General features: G+C 46.4%; 1 protein-coding gene across 1 annotated transcript in view; it reads left to right on the forward strand.

The window, feature by feature from the left end:
- Nucleotides 1-14,529, forward strand: part of LOC117769114 (protocadherin Fat 4) — a 102,751-nt gene extending 88,222 nt beyond the window's left edge. The window contains 8 exon segments of the mRNA XM_034597745.1: nucleotides 809-913; nucleotides 1,301-1,608; nucleotides 5,105-5,190; nucleotides 6,445-6,624; nucleotides 7,063-7,187; nucleotides 8,202-8,419; nucleotides 10,134-10,395; nucleotides 12,581-14,529. Coding sequence (XP_034453636.1) covers nucleotides 809-913; nucleotides 1,301-1,608; nucleotides 5,105-5,190; nucleotides 6,445-6,624; nucleotides 7,063-7,187; nucleotides 8,202-8,419; nucleotides 10,134-10,395; nucleotides 12,581-14,487 — 3,191 coding nt within the window. The 3' untranslated portion in view covers nucleotides 14,488-14,529.
- The last annotated feature ends 1,820 nt before the right edge of the window (nucleotides 14,530-16,349 follow it).

Consider the following 16,349-nt stretch of genomic DNA (forward strand, 5'->3'; position numbering starts at 1 on the left):
AAAGGTTTCTGCAAAGTTAAAAAGCCCAAAGTTTGCGGTAAAGGAAGAAAACACGACTACCGGGGCATCATGATGTCACGTCACGATCCGTATTTGCATATTTTTCTGAACATTAGAGCTCGTAAACACTTTCAAGTGACGACACTAATTAAGATTATGAACCTGAATCTGAGCAGAATATGTCTCCTTTAAATCTTTTTGCTTTGTTCCAAGCCTGAAATATTTGTTTTCATACCCCAGCCTCTTGTTTTTTTTATCACTGATCGTGTTAAACTCATTCATTGACTATGTGATGACAATCCACATTCATTACTGTTTTTCTCTCTGCACTGCAAAAAAAAAAAAAAAAAAACTTTTTCTAAATGTAATTTGATTTTGCAATGACTTTTTTTTTTTTTTTAAATCTGATTATTCTTAGTTGGAAGATTTTGCCAATTGAGTGAGATCATTTCCCTCTGAAAGTTTCAAGATGTTGCTTCGGATCAAATGATGTCATCGTCTGACGAGTGATCCAAAATGTTCCAAAATAGCTTCTCTGATTTCAAGTGTTTAGAATAAGTGAAATTGCACGAAAGCAGGTGAAACTACACCTTCAGCTCGTGTGATTTAATGGTTGTTTGAGCAGAAATACGTCTTAAAGGCTCAAAACAAGATGAAATCATTTGTACGAGCACAGTTGTGGTTTCTTTTTTTTTGCAGCTGTGAGGTGATGAAAACCCTGCAAGTGAACTGTGTTCCCCTCGGGGGCTTTTTTTCTGTGTTGTCTGCCACCTCATCCATTTTAATTTGTGTTGTTCTGTGAATTCAGGCAAAACGTGTGACTCCATCATCAATCACTGTGAGTGTAACCCATGTTTTAATGGTGGGTCCTGTCAGAACCGGGTGGATGGATATTACTGTCACTGTCCGTTCGGTAAGTAATGGTAGGAAAACCTTCGTAGGGTATTAGTGAGCTGTGCAAAATTGAACCTTTTCACATGTGAAACCTCCCTAAAGAGAAGAACGTTACCCCATGATTTCATGAGCAAATGTGCACATTTCATTTACTGTCTCCATTTTTCATGCTGTGTATTGTTTCTGTCTTTTAATGAGAAGTTTTAAACTTTTCAAAGATGCCAGATTATTATTATCCGACTGCAGTGACAAAGCCGTGATATCTGCTTTCTTACATCTAATCACAGAACACATAATGTTGCTCAGTAGAGACTCCAGTTAATCGGCAGATATTTTTATCGCCGCAGCACCGTGAATCATTCATTGGCTTCCTCTGATTCCTCCGTCGGCCTGTTTTTATCCTCAGGGGTTTTCGGCAAGCACTGCGAACTGAACAGCTACGGCTTCGAGGAGCTCTCCTACATGGAGTTTCCGTCCCTGGATCCCAACAATAACTACATATATATTAAGTTTGCAACCCTGCAGAGCAACGCACTGCTCATGTACAACCACGACAACCAGACCGGAGACAAGGCGGAGTTCCTGGCGCTGGAGATCTTCGAGGGACGGATGCGCTTCTCCTTCAACCTCGGGAGCGGAACTTATAAACTCATGACCATGATAAAAGTTGCAGATGGGCAGTTCCACACGGTCATCGCCAGGAGAGCTGGGATGGTAAGAACGCCTATTTATATTGCAGAAATTAGCTCATATGTTAAGTGTTTTTCATCATGCATCATTGCATAAGTCTTCACTGAGTGGCTCAGTCATTCTTAAGGTTAAAGGAGCATAAGCATTGAGGAAAGTCTGAGGGAAACCACAGGGTGTGGACTGAGAAGGTGTTCTGCACATTCAATAGCTGCATTTTATTCCAGAAAGCTGCGTCCAAATTTGGCGTTATATTCTTTTTTTCTTTTCACCATCAGATGATAATTAAACTCCCCCCAAAAACCACGGGGAGCTCAGTTTATGGTTTTCAAGCTTTGTAATTATATTTTATTGCCCGTTGTGATGTACAATAGGAGGATCCAAAATGGCCCTGAAGGTTGAGTGTCTGTCTCCTTGCGTCTCTGAATGAGAGGCTTCTCGCTGCCAGCAGCTCAGTGGCAGGGAAAGAGGGGGGGGGGGGGAACCAAGCAGGCCCTGTCAGACCTTCTATGAAATAGCTCTCCTGCTGGACTTCAGATCTGTCATTTCTCCCCGTGTGCCGGGAACTTTCAGAGGAAGCTGGTAAAATCGTTAAATTGTCCGTTTTGAGATGGCGCAGAGTGACGGGATGGAAAGGAACAGAGATCAGGAACAGAGCCCGTGAGTCTGTCTGCATGTAGCGAGGCGGACGTGAACCTGATCCACGGTGTTTGTAAAAGGTGCTTTGGGTTATTTCGGTGGCCAGAGTCTGTTCTCAGTCCTGAGTTAACGTCAAAAGCAGAAAGACACGGTCATGCACTGTTTCATCAGGAGAGATCCAAGTAATCAGAGGGAGCAGAGGGTTCACAGATGATCGCCGTGATCAGCTTCACCATCTGCATCATTTTGTCTGTGACAGTAAATGGAATGGAAATTGTCAGCAGCACCAGGATCTCCGGGTTGAGTGTAAAGTAATCTATTACCACAGATTGGAAAATGTTGATGTTGTCAAGATTCATCTAGAAAAGCTGTCACGAGAAAAAGAAGAAGAAGAGATATTCACACTGCAGAGACTTCAGTCCTGTTGGATATCAGAGGTTAGAATGTAGAAATGGAATAAATATCGTCATGTCGTGCAGTCGTCTCACAGCAAGAAGGTTGTGGGTTCAAACCTCCCATCCTGCCAGAGTCTTTCTGCATCATTGTTTTCCCCTCATGGCCTCATTTTCTCACCGACCTGGTTTCTTAGGTTTGTAACATCACAAACCTGGCTGTTAGAATCCATTTGTTTACTGCAGCGTTAAGGTGGAAAGACTCAGACATGGTGTTGGCTGCTTCTTTCCTATGTTTTTCTTAGTCACATTAATAGGGTTAGCATGTCAGGGGACAACTTAAAATTCCATTCATCTGCATTGAGTCAGCGTGGAGGCCGGGGTCGTATAAATAAGAAATAGTGAGACCCTGTGACATGAAGAGATCGCAGCTGGGAGCGTCCAGAAAAAGCTCAGCGAGAACAAATAACAGATTTAATTCCGAGAACGAGGTTTGCAGACGCAGCTTCTCTGGAACTCATGAGCGTCGGCCACTAATCACCAGGCTTCTGATCATCCGAATTATTTGTCCTAGAAACAAGCAGAAAATAAACGGCCTAACAGCAGCGACTCAGCGCCTGCACCACAACTGAGAGCGATGCCACGGCCGCTACATTAGTCACGGCTACGCAAACAGTGATCTTCACATTTCCCCTTCAGAATTCTCCAAATACAGAAAAAAAAAAAACGCAAAACAGTCATTTCCTAAGTGTTTTTATTTTCTCTAGAGAAATACTTGACAGTGAATGGCAGCGTACGAGAGGCATGACGGCACGGACTTTGATCACAGCTCAAACCTCTAATGGAATGTTCATGCGGTTCTTTACGGTTCCTCGGTGGGCGTCACGAATGTGTCGGGGGGGAAGAACGAGTCCTGTTGTCTCTCGCCGTTCTCGTTGTGTTTGCGTGGGTTTGTGTGTTTTATTCAGATTTGGGTCTGAGTACGTGTCCTTGTGTCGGACTCGGACTAAAGAGAGGGAGGGAGTGTACTCGTGGATGTTGCCTCTTCAGGACCCTTTCCTGCTTGTGAGACCTCATGAGGACAAGAGCTCGGTACTAATGAGGCGTAACATCATTTCTGAGCTCCTGGTGAAGGTTAGCGGTTACATGTGAGTTGTGGTTAAAGTCAGGGACAGACTGGGACTTAAAAAATGTCCCTGGACTTTCTAAAACCAGACCAGCCGCAGCGCCCCCTTCCTGCTGCTAGTCCTGGCATAAAAACATGAAATTTAGTTTTTCTTTTTCGGCTGATTTTTGTCCGTCTTGCTCGATCAAGCAAAAAAAATGTCTGCTCGCGTGGTTCGCAGTGCGATGGCTACGGTACCGCAATTCAGTTCTGCATGACACACCACTCCGACTGGTGGTTAGGCATCAATTGGTCATCGTCAAGGTTTTAGGGATAAGGTTTTAGTTAGGCTGTACACAATGAATGGAAGTCAACACAAAGTCTGTGTGTCTGTGTGTGTCTGTGTGTGTGTGTGTGTGTGTGTGTGGGTGTGTCGAGCTCCTCTGGATGGTTTGTGTATGAGATCCGAGCCGGTGTGGTCCGTGTTTACTTAACATCCGAGAGAGGTGGAGCGTGATCGCCCTGGTTTTTCAACACTTTCACACACTTTTCCGGACAGTTTCCTCCGAAGCTCATTTCTTTTCTTCCTCATAAGGTCGTTCGCTCTCAGGGCAAAAGGGAGAGGGAGGAGGGAGAGAGGGAGGGAGGGAGGGAGGGAATAAGAGAATAACCCACATCTGGGCAAAAGATTTAGTGCCATTAACGGGAAGTAGGAAATGTTTGCTGTAATCTATGGCGTTTTTGTGCCACTCTCCCATCAACCACTGGGAGGGAATGATGAAAAATAATTGGCCTCCGTGCCTTGTGGTGGACGAAACTCACACCAACCATTGAACATGACTTAGTTCCACAAGCGCGCAGTGAGGAATGACTGGGTGGAACCAGAACCCTGGAGAGAAAGTTATGTCCACAGTCCGTGAGAAGAGGTTCACTCTCATGGGTTTTAGATCTGCACACAATGAAGTTCTGTTAAGACGACAATCATGTTGCAAACAATAGGCTTTTGATGATTTTTTTAGACCCTGTCCTGTTCCTCTTTTTTCCTGACCTCAGTATTAAGGCATTAACACGCAGCACTGGGCAGTTTGGAGCAGTGGTCGCAAATCACTGTTGCTATGTTTACGCCTTTAGCATCTTCACTACTCCAGAGTCTGGGGCTGGAGTTGTAGTGTGGACATGGAGAAACTGAGACGTTTTGAAACGAGGACGTGGTTTCTTTTCTGCAGCACCACGAGGACACGTCGTATCTGGCTCCGTTCACTGACAGTGACGCAAACCAATGACATTTCTATTCAAGAATATCAATAATTATCCCAAAACCACAATAGACGGAGGCACAGGGACTTCACAGCTGTTAGGATGACACATATCTCTGTTCATCTCACAGGCTGCGTCTCTGACTGTGGACCTGTGTGGTGAAGACCAGGAACCAGGCTACTGTGCTGTGAGCAACGTGGCAGTGCACACTGACTGGTAAGAAAATCACACACACACACACACACACACACACACACACACACACACACACACACACACACACACACACACACACACTAAAAGACTGTTGACAGTTTCTTTTCCAAGGTCTGGAAAAAAAAAATTTCACATTTTCCATGTCCTGCAAAATAATGGAAAATAATACAGGGCTGATAGTTATTTTTTTATTTTTTATACCTGCTGTGAACATATTTGCCTAATTTCCCACAGCTGTTGCGTTTCACAATGAGCCGACAACAATCCTCTTTGTGCGGTGAATCAACACCACAGTCACCAGAGCATCAGGAGTATTTCTCGTTAGAAAACGTAGAAGCAGAGACGTTCGACCCTCTCGGCCCCCGAGAGAAGCAGCGTCTACTTCTGACCCGTTGCACATCGACTGCGTTTGACAGCTTAAACCAAACAGTGTGTTTTTTTTTTCCCAGCTTGGGAACTGGTTTCTGAAGGTTCCTCCAACTGAGTTTGACTCATCCAATGAGACGGAAATTTGCTTCTAAACCCCAGAGAAGCTTGTAAAAACGAATAATATTCCCTCAAGGTTTAAATGTTCCTTTGACTTTCAGCAGGGTGGAATGAATTCATTCAATACAGTGTTATTTAAAGTTTGAAGCTATATATAGAATAAAGAAGACCACAAAATCAAATGCAGATTCATGGAGGAGGAGCTCGTAGACTTTATTGTGTCTGGAGGAAAAACAAATTGTTCACGAAATCGAATTCTTTTACATATTCTTTTGATTATATGACAGAAAGAGTCAAAAGGAAGTTATGTTTTGCAAATATACGACACGTGATGCAAAGTGTCGTTAAGTTACCGGATGGTCACAGCTTTAATGCACAGACTGCTCTGAGCCAGGCCTTGTGGGGCGAGAACCTGAGACTGAGCATGTGTTTTTGTGTGTTTGAGCGTGTGTGTGTGTGTGCGTGTGTGTGTGTGTGTGTGTGTGTGTGTGTGAGAGCGTGTGTGTGTGTGAGACAGATCGATCCAGCAGACGGGAAAGGGCCAGAAAGGTCTGCAGAGGGTTTATTCAGTAATTGTCCTGGGACCATGTTATTGTGAAACTCACTGACCCGCAGTGTCGTTCTGTTGGGAACGTGTGTGTGTCTGTGTGTGTGTGTGCGTGTGTGGCTCTGAATACCTGCATGTGGAGCATGTGGATTTCTGTACATGTACTTTTGTCCCTCTGTTCAAGTCTTTGTGTGCTTCTGTTCCTCTGTGTGTGTGTGCAGGATCCTGGACGTGCAGCCCAACAGACTCTCGGTGGGAGGCGTCAGGTCAATAGAACCCGTCCTTCATCGGCGCGGTCAGATCGCCACCCACGACTTTGTCGGCTGCATCATGGAGCTCGCCGTCAACGGCCGCCCGCTGGAGCCCAGTCAGGCGCTGGCATCGCGTGGCATCCTTGACAGGTCGGCAACCCCCCCGGCCCCGCCCCTCCTCTGCCCTCCTTTCACCCTCCCCTCCCTCCCGGCCTCATCTGTCCGTCTTCTCTAACCTCGTCCACTCTCGCTGTGGGACATCTGTTCACACTCTCAAACCCTCTCCAGAGTTCTTAAAAAGATGTTTTTTTAATACAAATGGCAGATTTTTGACGAGGGAAACCAATTGCAGAAATGCAGAGATTCTTTTTTTTTTCGTACTTCTCTGTCTTGCTGGTGAATAGTGAGGCTCGGACAGATCTTTTAATATGCTAATTCTCTGGGGTTCTTTATGGGGGTTTTGTTGTATAGGGAGAGAAATCACAGCTCATCTGCCCCCGCTTCTTTTTTCGGCGGACCCCCCTGGCTGCCGACTGTGCGGCTGACTTGTCAAACCGACTGTCTGATTGTCACTTTGTGTGTCGTTAGATGTCCGAGACTGGAAGGAGCCTGCACCGCCAGCCCCTGCAGACACGGGGGAACCTGCTTGGACCACTGGTCCTGGCAGCAGTGCCAGTGTGTGGACGGATTCACTGGCAAATTCTGTGAGAAATGTAAGCACAAGCGCCTGTGTGATGCTGAGGTTGCACTTATTTAAGAATATTCCATCATGATTATTTATGATGCTTCCCCGTGAATCATCAAACTGCACCATGCAGCTTAATATAGGCCACACTGCTGCAGTCTGGGCTTTATTTTAAAGCTTTTGTGTTTTTAAATATACAGACATCAGAGAAGTTACAAGTTTTTAGATGCCGCAGCGTTTCCCACCAAATTAATTCAATCAAGAGCGTCGGCATCTGTGGCACGTGCACACGCACAGTCGTCGCTCTCACGTGCCACAGATGAGTGACAGGTACTAAAAAGTGAAATACAAGTTCTCACGTGAGAGAGAAAACTGCATCGCATGACACTTGTGGGTACTCGCACAACGGCAGCTGAAACTATGAGGTCTGACTGCTTGAATTGTAAAAACATTGTGGCTGGTAGCGTTAGAAAGCACAGGGAAAAAGTGCTTCAAATATATTTATATGAGGAGTGTTAAAAATAGTTTTGGTTCATTATGAAACTGAGGCAGGAAACATTAGCTGCCACAGTTTAAATAATTCATGAGAAACACTGTTTCTAAGGTTCAAGAGCAAATTATTACCATTAATCAATATCATGACATTACTTCTAGAAACTAACAAGATCATTACTGAGGCGATGTGGGAACTTCTGTAATAACCCACTGTGGATTCGTCTCTGTTTACTATCAGGCTGATGGTATTTAGGTCAAGTTATTAAAATTCCTCACCAATCATGTATATACATCAGTAAAGGTGTACATTCATGTTCTTGCTCAAGGGCACACAGGCCGCTCCGGGGATTGACCTGCATGTCTCAGCTATAAACAGATCTTTAGTGAGAATGTTAAAACCCATTTGAGGTTATGGCAGTCGGATTAGAGGAAAGTCATTTGGAGCAGCAGAGTGGAAAGATTTAATATTTCTACATTTTTATAAAGTTGCCTTCTGAAAACCTGAGTCAGAGCTGGATTGAGGAGATTCTCTATCTTTCTCCCGCAGACATGTCGGCGGACACCGCCCTGTCGCTGGACGGCACCGGCCGGCTGGATTACTCCCTGAAGTCGGGCCCCAAGCGCGACGTCCTGCTCCGGCAGTCGCTGCAGGGCTCGTCCCCGGACCCCGCCGGGCCCAGCAGCCTGGAGGTGAAGTTCAGGACGCGCGGCAAGAGCGGCACCCTGCTGCACGTGCAGGAGAGCAGCAACTACACCACTGTGAAGGTGAGAGAGGGCAGCGCACAGAGAAACGTATTGTACCTTTCAAAATAAAGGCCAAGATTTATTATTCCTGTTTGTGAGGACAGGGTACAGACTGTACTGCAGCTAAATGCATTTCAAGCAGCTAGTCCCTGTTCTTCCTCTTCCTCATCAAACATCTTGTTTACTGACTTTTCGTCAATAAAACTCTGCTGGAATCTGCTTCAATAGAATGAGGACGATGAGGAAAGACAAACTACATTTCCCACAATGCATTAAGCTGTACTCTCAGGAGTATTTCAGCGAATCGTCTGTCAGACATCTTAAAAACTATGACATTGTGAATAAGTATGTAAGTTGTAGTTAGTGGATTGAGAACAAACACGTCTGCATATCTGAACGCTGTCTACTTAGATTGCCCCCCCCCCCCTCTATAAGCAAACTGCGTCTCATCCTCCTCCCTGTCGTCCCATTCCTCTTTCTTCTCCTCTCGCACCCCCCCACCACCCCAACCCCCTCGCTCTGACTGATCCTGGGCAGCTGACCAAAGAGTCTTGCAGTCTCATTCATCCTCTTTAATTTTCCTTTTAGACCCTCCCCTCCCCCCCACCACCACCACCACCAACCCCTTCCCACTTTTGTTTTCGTTTTACTATCAAACATTCTCGCTTATGATGATTTTTTTATTTTTTTATTTTTGGGGTTTCCAGCCCCGAGCAGCTTCTGGTGCTCATCAAATCACCATCACAGCTTCCTGAATACTCCAGACGAGGGACTATTCCAAGTGCTTTAAAAACACAGTCGGGCGACAGGGGAATGCACCGTGCATGTGTACATATGTTGAGAGGGAGAACTATATATACTGAGATATGAAAAAAAAACAAGATGTTTAATAGATAAACCTCCATGATTGGTTTTCCAGGTTTAGCGCTCTCAGTATTCTTTGGCTTGGGGGACTTTCTGCTTTTCCCATTTTAAATCATTTCTTCCGGAAGCTACTTATCATTGCTGATTTTTGGGGTCTTTGAAAGGGAGGGGATGGGGATTACTTTTCCATCGGCGTGGGGAGTGCACACATGAGATTATCATGCACGTGTAAACCGCAAATTTGTTGCCCAGTGCCAAAGTGAGCCTGATTAATTTCTTTTAAAGATGGAGATCCGTCCTTCCTTTTCTGGAGAGGATCTCCTCCAGTGGGTGTTTTAGATTTTTTCTCTGAATTTGTCGTCAACAAGTTTCTGATCATCATCTGGCTGCACACACACACACAGACACACACACACACACACTGACACACACGAGTTGTGAGAACATGATTAAGTGCCGTGTGTCCCGCTGGGGGAAAGATTTATGAGCGTCGAGCTGCATTTTTCTTCTCAATCTCTGACCTCAGCAGCAGATTCAGAAAACAGCGTGGTGGTTGGTTTTGTGGAAAGCGAGTGAAGGTTTCCTCTCGTCACTTGTCACAGACGCTGACAAGATAATCCACTGATCAGAAAAACTTTCTCCAAAGATTCTCCACAAAGAAGATTATTTATTTTTCCAGTCTGTGTCATCATTGATCTGCTGACTGATATGTGTATTAGCAGAGATAGATGCTGTCAATTATATATATATTATATCACAAAATAACTGATACCCTGCTCATTCTGCCTGTGTTTTTCACCCAGTAAAATGTTTTTTTATCTGACTGGTGACCACTGCGCTCAAACCTCCACCTCTCTTCTCTCTCCCGCAGCTGAGGAACGGCAACATCCAGTACATCTCAGACGCCGGCGTCGGTGGGAAGGTGGAGCGGACCGTGGGGGACGCAGTGCTGTCGGACGGCCAGTGGCACACGCTGCAGCTGGTGAAGAACGGCTCGACCACTGTGCTCCAGGTGGACAACGGCCACCCCCGGGTCATCCAGCATCCCACGCAGGACTTCGGAGGTCTCGGCGTGGTGACCTTCTCTCTGGGAGGGATCCCACCCGGACCTGCGCAGCAGAAAACTGGAGCAGGTGAGGCTGGAAAGTGTTTCTGTCTCTAGCCGAGTGTTAAGAACTTTATTTTCTGGCCTGTGACTGGAAGATCGCCAGTTTGATCGCAGACTGGGAGGATGGATCTTGGCAGGGGAGGTGAAAGAGTAGTTTTCCACTCCCTCATTACCACAACTGAGGTGCCTTTGAGCAAGCCCCCCTTTAATCCCCGTCTGCTCCAGACACGAGGATTTCACAAGAGAGATTTTCTCCGTCCAAAGAAATTACAAACTGTGATCAAATGATCCACTTAACGTCATGAGGAGTGTGTAACGTATGTGGTGGGAGAGGGTCGTGTTTCGTTTAAGGAGCTGCTGACTGAGGCAACCATAAAGAACTTCATTATCATGACTTTCATCAGACAAGAGTCTAATGATGATCTAAACGTCGTCTCAGAGGTTTTTTACCCTGTCGAGAGATCGAGTTTTAACAAGAACTCTGTCATATTTAACACCCTGTCCACACTAACGCAGATGTGTTGCAGAACAAACTTTATCCTCGTTGGTTTGAGCCTCTCGTCCACACGCACACAGTGTTTTCAGTCACTAAAACATAACATTTCATAAACTGTTCATCTGTGTGGACGTATAAAACTTTCTCAGCCAGGAACTAACTTTTCCAATTATTCCAAAACCACATAAACACACAATTACTTTTCTCGTTTGGACGCAGACGTTCCGTAAAACTAATTAAAATAACACCAGAGGTCCGAGGGTTAAAAACGTTGCTCGCTCTAAAACATAACCTCGTTGAACGTGCACTATATTTACACACGTGTTTGTATGTGTGGACGAACATGGGTATTTACGTGCTGTGTCAAACACACATGCTGAATCTCTCAAAAACTGGCAGCCGACCAAGAAACTCACCCACTCTTCACCCGCTGTAAATTACCGACGCAGCGGTTTTCACATGTTATGGAAACCTCCTCTGCACGCTCACATACAGTGCACATGTGAGACACAGCTCTCAGGATCCTGTGAGCCCTTATAAATCCTCTACAACCCCCTTTTTTACTCCTTCCCCCAAAACGAATTAATAGTCTGCAGCTTAAACTGCTGACCCTGTTTGGTGTCCGTCCAACACGACTCCATTAAACTGGCTGGAAATCCGTGTTCTGTTTGACACTGCTGAGATTTACCTGCTTTGAATTTACAGTAGTTGAGTAAATGTTTCTTCATCAGAGAATCATCTGTGCACAAAACAGCAAATTCACTTTATTTGGCCTCGTCTCGGAGCCGCTGCCTTTGAGGACTTTTTTTTTTTACAGTTCTCGGCTCTTTTCCACAGCCTCTCGTCATAGTTTAGACCTAAATCACAGACGAGATGTCCTGAAATGTGAGTTGAGAACAGTTTGCAGAAGGTGAAGGAGACGGTTTCCACAGGGAGGTCATAAAGCACAGGGAATTTCAGAGATTCAGGGGGGAGGGGAGAGTCGAACCCGATACTATGGACTAATAAGGTAAAAATGAGCAATTTGAAGGATTTCTTGACCTGTTTTACACGAGGACCCGGGCATGTTTCAAAACAAACACATCCTGAGCACGCAGGTCCGTGGCAGGCTGCCCGTCCACCAGCCCCTGTGCGTCTCAACCCTCGTGTGCTCTTGTGTACTCACTTTTCAAGAGCTAATGAAAAGACACGAATGGATTTAATCTGCACTGGGATAAATTCAATAAAATCTATTTACATCGGTGAGGCAGCGCTGTGAGGCAATACACAAAGCGAAGGATTGAATTAGACACAGAGACGTTCATCCGACCCAGATGTGTGTCTTGAAGCTATAATGGCGCTGACGATAGATTCTCTGTTTGAGAAAAGAAAATCATATTTCTCCTCTCAAATTGGCTACTGATAGATGCGCCCCATTTTTAAAAATATGATTTTTTTCTTTGCAGAGGTGCTTTCTACAAGGGAATTTCTCTAGTTATTTTTTTTATTTTTTGTCCGAAGCTTGAACCAATTACCCGTCTAAACAAAATTCCTTTAGCCCTGATTATAACTCCCAGTTCCTGTTATTTTCAAGGAAGCGATCCAACCTTGGCAGAAATTTTGAAAACCCATCAATTGGTTATGATTCCCCTCCCGGCCACTGTTATGTCCTTGTTAGCTGCTGTTGGCCGTTTCTCATTTATTTGATCCAGTTCTCACTCTCATTCATTCGCAGGTTTCGATGGCTGCTTGGCCTACGTGAAGTACAACAGGGAGAACCTGCCGTTTACCGGAGAACACAGCCTGGTGACCTTGACCAAGACCAGCTCATCGGTCAAGATCGGCTGCAGAGGTCCCAACCTTTGTGAGAGCAGTCCGTGCTGGGATGGCCTGATGTGCGTCAACCAGTGGTACACGTACCAGTGTGTCCCGCCCGGCGACTGCACTTCTAATCCCTGCCAGAACCACGGCAGCTGTGTGCCTGATCCCCACTCGGGTTACACCTGCGTCTGCTCCGAGTTCTACACAGGAAAGACTTGTGAGACCTTGGTGGCCTGTCTGGGTGTCCAGTGTCCTGAGGGTACTGTCTGCAAAACAGCCAACAATGGTGGCTTTGTCTGCAGCCCCAGCCCCACGGCGGAGACGATGGTCCTCCCCATCTGGGCGGTGCCCGCCATCGTCGGCAGCTGTGCCACTGTCCTCGCCTTGGTGGTCCTCAGCCTGATCCTGTGCAACCACTGCAGGGGCCGCAACAGGACCAAAGTGCCAAAGGAACCCAAGGAGAAGAAGCCCAAGGAGAAGAAGAAGAAAAAGAAGAAGGGTAGTGAGAACGTAGCATTCGATGACCCAGATAACATCCCGCCATACGGAGATGACATGACGGTACGGAAGCAACCGGAAGGGAACCCCAAACCGGACATCATAGAGAGGGAGAACCCGTACCTGATCTATGATGAAACAGACATTTCCCACAACAATGAGACTGTGCCGAGCGCCCCCTGCGCCCCCTGCAATGGCCCAGAGGCGGATATTGAACATTACGACATAGACAACGCCAGCAGCATCGCTCCGTCAGACGCTGACATCATCCAGCACTACAAACAGTTCCGTAGCCACACACCCAAGTTTTCCATCCAGAGACACAGCCCACTGGGCTTCGCCAGACAGTCCCCGTTGCCGCTCGGAGCAACAAGCTACACCTACCAGCCGCAGTACACGCAAGCGCTGAGGTCCACGCCGCTCAGCCACTCCCACTCAGCATGCCCCACCCCCAACCCTCTGTCCAGACACTCCCCCGCCCCGTTCAACAAGCCCTCGTCCTTTTACCGAAACACCCCAACCAGAGAACTCAACCTGGCTCGCCGTGACGGCAGCCCACTGGATCTGCACAATGACATGTGCCAGCCACCGCCCATGTTCAACTACGCCACCCGGCTGGGGAGGCGCAGCAAGAGTCCGCAGACCATGGCCAGCCACGGCCACACGTCCAGGCCGGGCAGTCGGCTGAAGCAGCCGATAGAGCAGATCCCCCTGGAGACGGGGCCGCCCGTGGGGCTATCCATTGAGGAAGTGGAGCGTCTGAATACTCCACGCCCACGCAACCCCAGCATCTGCAGCGCTGACCACGGGCGCTCCAGCTCTGAGGAAGACTGCCGCAGGCCGCTGTCAAGGGTCCGCAACCCCGCCGACGGCATCCCGGCCCCAGAGTCCTCTTCAGAAAGTGACTCTCATGACTCCTTCACCTGCTCGGAGATGGAGTACGACCGGGACAAACCGGTTTCCTACAGCTCCCGCGTCCCCAAGCTCTCACAAGTCAACGAGTCGGACGCTGACGACGAGGACTACGGCGGGAGGCTCAAGCAGAGGCGTTACTCGAGTCGGAGGGCAGAGGGAGGGCCGGGTGTTTCCCAGATGCCCCCTGGTGAGCAGCACTACACCCTGCCCCACAAACTGGGCCAGCAAGCTGGGGGCTTCAACTGGGACAATCTGTTGAACTGGGGCCCCGGCTTTGGACATTATGTTGACGTGTTCAAGGACTTAGCTTTGCTTCCCGAGAACGCGGCGGCAAAAGACATTGAAATGAACAGTGGTGATGGTTCAGTGACCATTTTAAACGAAGGAGAAGCTGAGCAATATGTATGAGACTATTTATTATGATGTACAATATGGTGACGTTCTCCATTTTTAAAAAAAAACAAGAAAAAAGGAAGACTGTACATTTCAAGAGAGCATTGGACTCCATGTTTTTTTTTTTTTTTTTTTACATTATTCAAAAATAATAAGACGACTTTCAATGCAGTAAGGCAGAAAAACAGCACCTGTAACATGACAGATTTTGTCATTATCCACCTTGGAATAGTTTACCAGTCTCTTCTCGGTCCAAACTCCACTGTACAATCGTGCTTTCATCTCTCCGAGGCCTCATTACAACGGATCCATTGACGCCGCTCGGCTCAGAAAGATAAATCCCTCTGTCTGAATCCAATTTAGCGACTGCAAAGCTCCATTCACGTTATCTTGATCAAACATTTCTGTTCTGCGTTACCAATACGGCCTCTCCTCTCCCAAAAAAACTCCTGACACATCCACAGCTGAGCGATAAGAGCGGAGATAACATTAACACTCACAGGAAGGAAATTCCCAAAAAAGAAAAACTCCCTGTGTCTTGTCTTTTTAAGGGGTCAATTTTCAATTAGCTTGAAACGAAGCATGTGTGTATTTGATCTGACTGCACCTGTTACTGACAGGACGCGCCCCCCCCCCCCCCTGCTGTGAAAGCCAGTTGTGGCTCGCACGGTATCCGCACCTATGTTATGATCGGACTGTCTCTGCCCTGGTGTGTTTCCCCCTCAGAAGACTGGCTAAACGCTCCAAGAGTGAGGATTAATGAAGTCTCCTGCCTTACAGACATTTGAGGATTTCAGTACCGGGGGGGGGGGGGGGGAGGATGCTTCCTCTTTTGTGTTTGCGACCTGAGTCGAGTAGAAGAAGACGTTGTTTGTTTCTGGGGAGGGCGGGTGTAGAGCTGTCTGTCACACATTTGCATTTTCTGACAAAGCCAAGTGTTTTTCAGGCAACGACGACGACAACGATGATGATGATGATGATGATGTATGATGATGTATGATGATCGTATAAACATGACCCCGACTAAAAACACTATGAACTTGTGTACATTTTTTTAATTCATGAGAAATCATGGAGTCATTTGTTGGTGTCTTCGTCCATTATTTTGACATGTATGGTTTCTACATTTTTGTACTGTTTATTAACTTAAATTACTTAAGCTGTGTTTTTATGGATATTTTCATATGCTGAAATGTATGTCCTTACTTTCGGGGAAAGTAAGATTGAAGACTTATTTTTTACATTTGTTACGTATGTAACATCAGTATTTTCCACTTTTGATAAAACTATAACATGCTGTATGCTTTGTACCTGTAAAAAGCCAATAACAGAATAAAAAAAAAAGTATTTATTTACATGCAGCTGTAGAAGCGTTATTTCCTGCGAAGGTAAGCGACTAATTCACAAGTGAAGGACGCATCGGGTCAGTCTCGTCTTTTATGCGACGTCTCTTTCTCATTATTATATTTGTTTTGTTCTTGAGTTTTAGTTTATTTCACAGTCACAATCCGTTGCATGTTACGTCCATTTGCTTCCTGTGACGTTTCCCTGTTGTATTCTCACACGGGCTCACTCGGACAGTTCCTGACACTCGACAAAAGTTCCAGAAAATGTCTGCAGCGAGTTGAGAGCAAGTCTGAAAGCTGCTTAAGATGCATGTAAGCATTGGCTATTTTTAAAAATAGCCACCTTCCAGCTCAGATTTCCTCTTTTCCCAAAGCTGAACGTATTCCATATTCAGTGTTCTCTCCGTGTGCTGTCTTTAAATAATACTCAGTCTGAACAAAACATTTAAAAAGGCATTTCGGGACCCGAGTGTAACCGAGACCACCTCGCTCACAGCCAAGCAAAACATCAAGCGGCGTCCGCGACGCTAG

The sequence above is a fragment of the Hippoglossus hippoglossus genome, chromosome 10, assembly GCF_009819705.1.
Source record: "Hippoglossus hippoglossus isolate fHipHip1 chromosome 10, fHipHip1.pri, whole genome shotgun sequence".
Taxonomy (NCBI): Eukaryota; Metazoa; Chordata; class Actinopteri; order Pleuronectiformes; family Pleuronectidae; genus Hippoglossus; species Hippoglossus hippoglossus.